This window comes from Podarcis bocagei (assembly GCF_964188305.1).
Source record: "Podarcis bocagei genome assembly, chromosome: 2".
In the NCBI taxonomy this organism is placed as follows: domain Eukaryota; kingdom Metazoa; phylum Chordata; class Lepidosauria; order Squamata; family Lacertidae; genus Podarcis; species Podarcis bocagei.
In genome coordinates this window covers 24,129,767-24,139,639 of record NC_138126.1, presented here as the reverse complement: position 1 = coordinate 24,139,639, position 9,873 = coordinate 24,129,767, and the positions used below count along the sequence as shown (strand labels likewise).

At 51.5% G+C, this 9,873-nt stretch overlaps 1 protein-coding gene across 4 annotated transcripts; it reads right to left on the bottom strand.

Annotated features, from left to right (window-relative positions):
• Window positions 1-1,800: 1,800 nt before the first annotated feature.
• Window positions 1,801-9,492, bottom strand: LOC308580725 (uncharacterized protein). 4 transcript variants are annotated; one of them, XM_081182806.1, is made up of 2 exons: window positions 9,292-9,492; window positions 1,801-4,125 (listed from the first exon to the last, which is right to left on the bottom strand). In XM_081182806.1, the coding sequence occupies exon 2, from the start codon at window positions 4,109-4,111 to the stop codon at window positions 2,495-2,497; it is 1,617 nt and encodes a 538-aa protein (XP_081038932.1). In that variant the 5' UTR covers window positions 4,112-4,125; window positions 9,292-9,492; the 3' UTR covers window positions 1,801-2,494. The 4 variants fall into 4 exon arrangements, with proteins under 4 accessions (XP_081038932.1, XP_081038933.1, XP_081038934.1 ...); XM_081182807.1 differs by having other exon boundaries at window positions 1,801-4,122; XM_081182808.1 differs by lacking the exon at window positions 9,292-9,492 and adding an exon at window positions 7,546-7,683.
• Window positions 9,493-9,873: the final 381 nt, after the last annotated feature.

Sequence of the window (9,873 nt, the reverse complement as noted above, 5' to 3'; positions counted from 1 at the left end):
ATTTGCACACATGTGCAGGGCTTTCCCCCTGCCTGTGCCAATTCCGATAGGAAAAAGAAACCCAGAGGTTTTTCCTTCAAGTTTGTATCCAAAGCTAGCAGGTACAGTGGTACCTCGGTTTTCAAGTGTCTCGGAAGCCAAACGTTTCAGTTTTCAAAACACTGAAAACCCGAAAGTACCGTATTTTTCGCTCTATAAGACGCACCAGACCACAAGACGCACCTAGTTTTTGGAGGAGGAAAACAAGAAAAAAAAATATTCTGAATCTCAGAAGCCAGAACAGCAAGAGGGATCGCTACGCAGTGAAAGCAGCAATCCCTCTTGCTGTTCTAGCTTCTGGGATAGCTGCGCAGCCTGCATTCATAGAATCATAGAATCATAGAGTTGGAAGAGACCACAAGGGCCATCGAGTCCAACCCCCTGCCAAGCAGAGACACACATAAGACACACATACATTTCCCCTTTTTTAGGAGGGAAAAGGTGAGTCTTATAGAGCAAAAAATATGGTAAGTACTTCCGTTTTCAAACGCACCTTGGAAGTTGAACGGCTTCCGCTGTGTGCATGTTATTTTTTTCTGTTTTCTGCAGACCGCCCTTTGCACCTTGGTTTTCAAACATTTTGGAAGTCAAACGGTCTTCTGGAATGGATTACGTTCGAGAACTGAGGTACCACTGTATTTTTTTGTCTGTCGGTGAAAAGCCACGTGTGAGTTTCCTCCTAGCAGTAAGACTCAAAGCTTAAGTGCCCTTGGCAATACGGTCTGAAGGCACAAGACACTGGTGACAACTCTGTTAAAACCAATCAGGTTAGGGGGTCTGAGCAGCCCTGGCATAGAAACCTTCCACACATCACCACGAGGTTTACCACGGAAGGAATCGGGTCATAAATTAAATCTACTATGTATTTTGGAAAGCTGCTAATTTGTTAAGCATTTGGACGCCTGTGAAGATACTGTAACAAAACGCTGATTTCTGTGAAGGAGCAAGTTTTTGCCTCTGTTGGGATACAATCGGATGCCATTTTGAATCAAGACAGCCGACTGAACCTTCCAGAAGTGCCCTGATTTTAGCCACATTTTGCAGGATCGTTCCTGAAATCAAGGGGCAGATTTTTGTCCACGTTAGGATACAACTGGGCGCAATTTTGAATCAAGGTGGCAGGTGGAACCTTTCAAACCTGCTCTGATTTTTACCACCGATTTAAATCTTGTACTGATTTTTTTCTGTTTCCCAGAATGCCCCAAAACGCCATGTGTGAGGCTGCTAGTGTGATATAGATATAACCATGCTAATGATTTTGCTAGGACTTTTGCACCTGCACCTCCCCACAATACTGATAGAATTCAGCCACCAATTTTGGCTTTGGTACTGTGCAGGAAAAAAGGAAATGTTCTAGATTTAAAAACAGAAAATATTACTCTTCCTTTCCTCCACCTTATTTAATTGATGATGACCCCACTCTCTCTCTCTTTCTCCCAGTCTGCATCCTCAAAAATGGTACCCACCTTTTGAAATGTCAACACGGGCATTAAGGGTCTGATCCTGTGATCCCTAGGAGTCTTCCACTCTGCCTATGGAGGAGGCAAATCTCAAGGCAAGAGTGTGCTAAAGGACTGGGCGCAATTTTGAATCAATGTGGCAGGTGGAAGTCCTAAAGATCTGCTACAGATGTGCAGGGGGAGGGGTGGAAAAGAAAAGGAGAACATTTGAAGATAAATTGACGGAAGCCTTGGTTCTGCAGTATCCGAAACCTCCAGCATCCCTGCCCCCTCGCAAAAAAAATGACAAGGAAACCACTGCCACATGAAATTTGGCTCTGGGGTTTGTTTTTTGTTCTCTCCATTTCCATATTTTACTAATTTATTCAAGCGTTCTCACTAGAAACTTAAGGAGATAAAACAAGGCATAGTTTTCTTTTCAGGAAAAATAATAACCCCCCCTACTACAAATGAAAAACAAACTCAGGCGAACTCCCAAGTTGCTGCCCACCTCCCCTAACACTAGACATTTTGCTATAGGGCAGGCTGCACCCCCCTTTCCTCCTCCAACGTGGGGGCCGCTTTTGCTTCTGATCCATTAAGCAGCGCAATAAGCGGTCCATGTGAACCCAGTCTGTCCATCGCTCGCTGCAGTGATGGGGTCCAGCTGCCGCAACAGGCAGGAGAACTTTTGATGCCGGCGCCAACGGCTGGGACACCGTGGGTCGGAGCATAGGCTCCATAGGCACCACACTGGCATCCAGACTCCAAGTCAAAAAAGCAGCAAGGCGAGAAAGAAATCTTGGCACCGAGTCTGTAACAAAACCCTGCGCTGGGAATCAACTCTGGGGGGCTGAATCCTCAAGCTCCTAAGATCCAAAGGATCCCCAGGAAAAAGAATGAGCACCCAAAAAAGCAGACCGAGTGGAAGAGACTGGCATGTCCAAAGTGCTTCTCTCCCGGGTGAAGGGTGGCGGATGGAAGATACACCCGTAGCTTCAGGCGCGGCTTAGCTCTCAGGAGTCTGCTCCCGAGTAGATCAGCTGAGTCGGGAAAGGCTCGGCTGGACCGTCCGTTTCCTCGTCGCCCCAGAAATAGGTGACGAGGTTGTCAGAATCCAAGATGGTGGCGGGCATACTGTTCGCTTTGACGGGGTTGAAGGGCACCCCGGGGTGCGCCTTATGGTGGTGCCTGGCCAGGTGGCTCCGCTGGACGTAGCCCTTGTCGCAGTGGGGGCACATGTAGGGCCTCTCGGCCTGGTGAAGCATCTGGTGCCGGGTCAGCGTGGACTTGACGGCGAAGCTCTTCCCGCAGATCTCGCAGTGGTAGGGCTTCTCCACCATGTGGATCCTCTCGTGGCGGCAGAGCTTCGACATGGAGCAGAAGCCCTCGCCGCACATGACGCACTGGTATGGCCGCTCGCCCCGGTGCATGCGCAGGTGGCGGTTGAGGCTGCCGCTGTGCGCGAAGGCTTCGCCGCAGTCGGGGCACAGGTAGGGCCGCTCCTCCACCATGGGGGGCATGGGGTAGGGGAACGGGCCCGGGAACATGTAGGGGAAAGCCTCCTCCCACAGGTCGCCCTTGTAGGGGCCGTCCTCCTCCCGGTGGCTCCGCTGGTGGCGGGTGACGCTGGTACTGCGGGTGAAGCTCTGCCCGCAGTCCGGGCACTTGTAGGGCTTCTCCCCCGTGTGGGTCATCTGGTGGGTGAGGAGGTTCAGGTTGAGGCTGAAGCTGCGCCCACAGTCGAGGCACGAGTAGGGCTTCTCCCCCGTGTGGGTCCGCCAGTGGCGCGTCAGCGTCGACTTCCGGTTGAACACCCGCCCGCACTCGGTGCACGGGTACGCCCGTCCCCCGGGGTAGAACTGCTGCTGGAAGGATGCCTCAAAGGCGTCGCCCAGGCTGTCGATGGACATATCCCAGTCCTCCTTGGGGTAGTTCCCCGGGTACATGGCCGGCTTGAACGGGCTCTCCCACATTGGGTAATCCTCAGCACCCTGGGAGAGGCTGGCTTCCTCGGGGTCGTCGAAGATGCTGAAGTGCAGCTCCACCTGCTGGTTGGAGGCCTCCTGCGCAGGGGCCTCGCCTTTGGTTTCTCCTTCCGGCCGGCCTTCAGCCGGGAGGAACAAAGGCTTCGCTGCCTCCGACGGTGGGCTGAGCTTCCTGCTCCAGGGAACGGGCCCGTCCCATGGGCGCTCGGGGTAGCCGGCCTGCAGGGGCTCGTCCGGCCTGACCTCGCTCGCGCAGAGCTTCCCCTCAGAGATGCCCCCTTCCGACTCCTCAAGGATGGTGAAATGAAGCTCCACCTGCTGCCCGGGGCCTTGCGGAGAGTAAGCCTCTGCCCGCCTCTCTCTGGCTCCCCGGTCAGGGTGTGGAAGGACCTCCTGGAGTTCTGGGGATGGGGAACGCGACTGGTCAGAGTAAACAGAGTCATCGTCGAGCTCCGGCTGGCAGGAGTCAGCGGGCTGCAGCTCAGCATCGATCTCGCAGTGCCAGAGCTTCCCCTGAGAAATGCCACCTTCGGATTCTTCCAAGATGGTGAAGTGCAGTTCGACTTGGGGCCCAAAGTCCTCCTCCTCTTCCTCCTCCTCCTCTTCTTCCTCCTCCTGAAGAGTCTTTCCTTTTGGGTCCTTCATTGTTCCATCACCTGCTGGGATAAACAAGGAGAGTCCAGAAGTCAAGTCATATTCACAACTATGCTTCCTGAAATCAGTGCTTCCCAAACTTGAGTCTCCAGCTGTTTTTGGACTACAATTCCCATCGCCCCTAGCTAGCAAGACCAGTGGTCAGGGATGATGGAAACGGTAGTTCGAAAAACAGCCCGAGACCCAACTTTGGGAAACACTGTTTTAGATTGCTCAGGATAATCGGTGCTGTTTTGCTGAAAGACAACCCATTGCTGCGTGGTAGAGGAACCTCCAGATGTGGTCCTGTAGCTTCCAGATGTTACTAGACTGCAGCTCCCGGCATCCCCAACCATTGGCCATGCTGGCCAAGGGCTGATGGGAGTTGCGGAGGCCAACAACATCTGGGCTGCCACACACTCGCCATTCCTGGCTCATGGCGATGGATGTTCATGGCTCAAACGCTTTAACCAACGTGCCATCGTAGAGATCAGGGACCATACAGTGGTACCTCGCAAGACGAAAAACGCGCAAGACGAAAGAGTTTTCCATTTTTTGAGTCGTTCCGCAAGACGAATTTCCCTATGGGCTTGCTTCGCAAGACAAAACGTCTTGCGAGTTCTTGCAAGTTTGTTTCCTTTTTCTTAAAGCCGCTAAGCCGTTAATAGCTGCTAATAGCCGCTAAGCCGCTAATAGCCGTGCTTCGCAAGACGAAAAAACCGCAAGACGAAGAGACTCGCGGAACGGATTAATTTCGTCTTGCGAGGCACCACTGTACTTGGTTCTCTCTAGATGTTAAGACTTTCAGCCCCAGCTAGAATAGGCAATGGTCAAAAAGATTTTTTTTTGTATGGAATAACAGCCGCCCAGATGTTACTAGCCCAGAGATGGAAGGAAGACAAGGTCCCTACCAGAGAGGAATGGCAAACTAAGCTGATGGACTATGCCAAAATGGCCAAACTGACCGGAAAACTCAGAAACCAAGAGGACAAAAACTTTATAAAAGAATGGGAAAAAAATTAAAGTTATTTAGGAGACCACTGTAAGCAGATGGAAACATACCTGAAGGAGCGTCTCCACCCACATCGTTCTCCCTTTTAAACATTAAAAGCTTCCCTAAACAGGGCTGCCTTCAGGTGTCTTCTAAAAGTCTGGTAGTTGTTTTTCTCTTTGACATCTGGTGGGAGGGCGTTCCACAGGGCGGGTGCCACTACCGAGAAGGCCCTCTGCCTGGTTCCCTGTAACGTGGCTTCTCGCAGCGAGGGAATATAGGTACAGTGGTGCCCCACAAGACGAATGCCTCGCAAGACGGAAAACTCGCTAGACGAAAGAGTTTTCCGTTTTGGAGGTGCTTCGCAAAACAAATTTCCTATGGGCTTGCTTCGCAAGACGACAATGTCTTGCGAGTTCCTGCTGGTTTTTCCCCCTCCCCCCTTTTTCTAAGCTGCTAAAAGCCGCTAATAGCGCTAATCCGCTAATCCGTCAATGGGCTTGCTTCGCAAGACGAAAAAACCGCTAGACGAAGAGAATCACAGAACGGATTCTTTTCGTCTTGCGAGGCACCACTGTATTTCGAAGACTTTGAGCTTCTAACAAAGTGGCATAAAACACACACGTGCTAATTTACATTTAAATATGCAAATGTAGGCTGACTTTCAGATTGGGGTAGGAAGATACCCCTGTGGCACTCGCTGTCAGGGCTTAATTTGCCTGATGAAGAGGACAGGTGGCTGGGGTGTCTTTGGAATGGAACTCTGCAGTGTACAGAGCCCACTGTAAGCAAAGACGGAACATAAGAAGCTGTCCTGTACAGAGTCAGCCCATTGCTCCATCTAGCTAGCGCTGCCTACACTGGCTGGCAGCAGCTGCCCAAGGACTCAGGCCAGGGAGACTCCCAAACCTACCTGGATTGAACCTGGGACTTTTTGCATGCGAGGCAAGAGTCACAAGATCAAGCCCGGTTTGTGTAGATGCAGATTTGGTTGTGCAACAGACATAGCGTGAGTTCAAAAAGTTCCAGGAAAGGAAACCCTGATATTGTGGGGAGCAGCGCAATGGAGATATTAACTAGCATGCATCAGCAGTATGAAAAGAAAGGAAAGCCTTAAGCAGAGGCTGCAAATGAAGCTGGCAGCGTCATATTGCGGGGAAATGTTTGAAATGGTACACTGGGCAAAACGAACCCTTGGTCTTGATCCTGCAGGGCTCTCCTGTTGGCAGCCAACCTGCATTATGGAGAATAGGATGAAAAACAGGATGCCTCTTTTGGAGTTTGCTACTCGCGGGTGGTGCTGTGGGTTAAACCACAGAGCCTAGGGCTTGCCAATCAGAAGGTCAGCGGTTCGAATCCCCATGACAGGGTGAGCTCCCGTTGCTCGGTCCCTGCTCCTGCCAACCTAGCAGTTCGAAAGCACGTCAAAGTGCAAGTAGATAAATAGGTACCGCTCCGGCGGGAAAGTAAACAGTGTTTCCGTGTGCTGCTCTGGTTCGCCAGAAGTGCTTAATCATGCTGGCCACATGACCCGGAAGCTGTATGCCGGCTCCCTCAGCCAGTAAAGCGAGATGAGCGCTGCAACCCCAGAGTCGTCTGCGACTGGACCTAATGGTCAGGGGTCCCTTTACCTTTACCTTACTCTTGCTGCACCAAGAAACCCCTGTCTCAAATCCTGGAGAGCTACTGCGAGTCAGTGTAGGTGATATTATTGATTGATTGATTTTGATTGAATTTATATACTACCCTATACCTGGAGGTCTCGGGTCAGTATGCAAAAAAGATCACAACATATAAAATAAAATTAAAAACAGTAATGCAATAATACCCTCAACCCCAATGGTCTGACTCGCTGTAAGGCGAGCTCCTGTATTACTGCAGCACAATTCTTGAACCGTGTGGGTCATTGCAAACGTATTTTCTCCCGCAGATGCATCTCAGTCTCACAACTGGGAAGGGGTTTTACTTTTGGACGCCACAGGCAAAAGGTAAGTCATAGGACAGATACACCCACAAAGCAAAATCCACATTGCGGATCTTATTCTTTTTGTAAACCGCTTTCTGAGGTTTCATTACGATCAATCGGTCTATCAATTTTGTGAAATAACAACAATTTAAAAGAAAGCCACACCTTTACCGGGCTAGCGCACTCCCAGGTGACCACGCGGGGCAGACTGTTTAAGCAAGCAATGCTTTATCGCGGCACCGATACCCAGAATAAATGGAAATGCAGAAGGCAGAAGCAGAACTCACAAGCTTGTGATCCTAACCTACCAACACAATTGCGCAAGTAAAAAGGAAAGCAACAGGAAAAACATGCACACAAACCGCCAATCCGTATCCCCTTTTTTTTGGGGGGGGGAGCAAAGTTCCTGGTCTTGCAAGTGCTCTGCATCTCACGCCAACCCCAATTTACACCAAAGCACAAATACCCAATTCTGCATTGAAAAATAACCTTTGATTAAGCAGGTGTTGATCAGGGAGCCTGTTTCAGCCTGCCAATTAACTTTTCTGAAGTAATTAGCTTGGCTTTATGCAACTGCGAAGGCTTTCGAGGGGGGAATCATCTAGCCTGGAGGGACTGCTCAAGTTACCCCACCCACGCCAACACCCACCCCATTAATACTCTCCTGGGTCGTCCACCCCCCCCCCCCGCAATGCAGGTAGGACTTTGGTCTACTAAGGTTCTTTGTGCAAACAACAGACAGAATCAAGAGCTGCATTTCTTAGAACAGCCTGCCCTGGATTTTAAGCCATCTCTAGGCCTCATGATTATTGCACACATTTGAAAATGTGCACGGCCTGTTGCGTCTCCCTCTTTCGGGCCCCTAAGCCTCCCCACAGAAACCCGAAAGCCAAGGCAAATATTTTAAAAATGAAGACTATGCAACACACCTCCTTGCTTGGCTGAATTAACGCTCAGGCCTCCTGCCTTCAAGAGTGAGGATGCTGACACACCCAACTATTTAAACTAACTCCAGGAAAGAAGCCTGGGAACTGTAGTTCTGCAAGGGGTGAACTGCAGTTCTCAGGATTCTTGGGGGAGGAAATGCGCTTTCAATGCCTTAGACCAGGCTTCCTCAAACTCCTGATGTTTTGAGACTACAATTCCCATCATCCCTGACCACCGGGCCTGCTAGCTAGAGATCATGGGAGTTGTAGTCCCAAAACTTCTGGAGGGCCGAGTTTGAGGAAGCCTGCCTTAGACCCATTTGAGGACTCGGTCTGCCACCCCTTCTGGGGTGTCACCTCACCCAACTCTGTGCATCCCACCCAGGAAAAACTTACATACTGCCTCTGATGGCGGAGGTGGAGAAAGCAATGTTTAATTTGAAGAACAGGCGCCTGTCGGGAGTTTGCATCTTTCCTCTTCCCTCCAGGTCCCCTTTTCCTTTTGTGCCCTGACTTTTCAACTGCAAGACTGCAGGAAGGGGCTTTGCCTTGCGGACTGCACACAAGCTACTGGGGGAGCCTTTTGGGTTGAGGAGCAGGGATCCAAACGCCCTAAATAAATTAACAATGCAGATCATACGCAACCTTCGCACCCCAAAGCATGTGAAATCCCACCCTAGGGGGGAAATGCTTTGCAAGGGGAGGGGGAAAGGGAGGTCTCTCGCTCATCCAGACTCCCCAGAGGGGCATGTCTCCTAAACACTCCCTTTTCACAGAAGCAGTGATGGGGGAACCTCTGGCCCTCCAGATGTTGCGGAATGCCAACCCCCCACTGTCAGCCCTAATCGCCAGGGAGGTGGGAAGCTGCAGTAGCCTAACACGAGGGTCCTTATGCCCGTTCCATCCAGTATATTATCCTTCGGATAAGAGACCCAGCCCCTTTTCCCCAGCCAGAAACACAGGCAGACTTTGAAAACAGCACGGTTAAGCAAGCCAGAGAAGCGGAGGGAGGGGAATTTTTTCCTCCAAAAACGCGGCTCCTCTCTTGGGATCCTGGACGACGTGGCTCCTTCCCCGCTTCTCTAGTGAATTGCACCTCCCTTGGGAACCGCACCCCACACCCACCGCCCACATTCCTTGCCCCTACCCCGGGGGTGTCGGACAAATGGCCATCACCCTCATTTCTCCATCCCTCCTCCCGGGGCGCAGGAGGGTAGGGGGCGGATGGGGCGTTTTGGGCTGAATGGCTGCAGAAGAGAGCCTGGGCGGAGCCCTCTGGAGCCGCGCTTTGGCCGGAGGGAGTTCCCACCTCGGTCCGGCGAAGGGGGTTGGGGGGGGAGAGAAAAAATGGCAGGGGAAGGGATCGGGCGTCGCTTCGTCCGAGCAACGGCGGTGGCGGCTGATCGAGTTCCCGGTGCGAGGCTCGCTCCCGCTGATCCGGATGCAGCGCAGCGCCTGATACAGGAAACTCATCCCGAGAAAGGCTGCGCGTAAAAGCGAAAAAAAGGACACACAAAGAGGGAGAGAGAGAGACTAGGCTGCCGAGCCTTTTAAATTGGCCAGAGCCCTCTGGTGGCAGCGGAGCATGAGCTCTGGGGGGAAGGAAGGAGAGAAGGAAGGAATAAAATCACTCTTCCCGGCAAAACACACACACACACAAACAAAAAAAGACACAAAACCTCACAGCCTTCGTGTTTTGACTGGGAAGGGTTCTTGGAGAATATATGCAGCTTAGGGATGGGTCACGAGGGACAGTGTGGTGCAGTGGTTAGAGCAGCGGCTCTCAAAAGGGCTTGGCAGGAGAGGATAGGGGATAGGCGGGAATATTCAAAGGCAATAAAAGAAACATGTCAACATTGCAGTGCAGTGTATAGTATATCTAGGCTTGCCT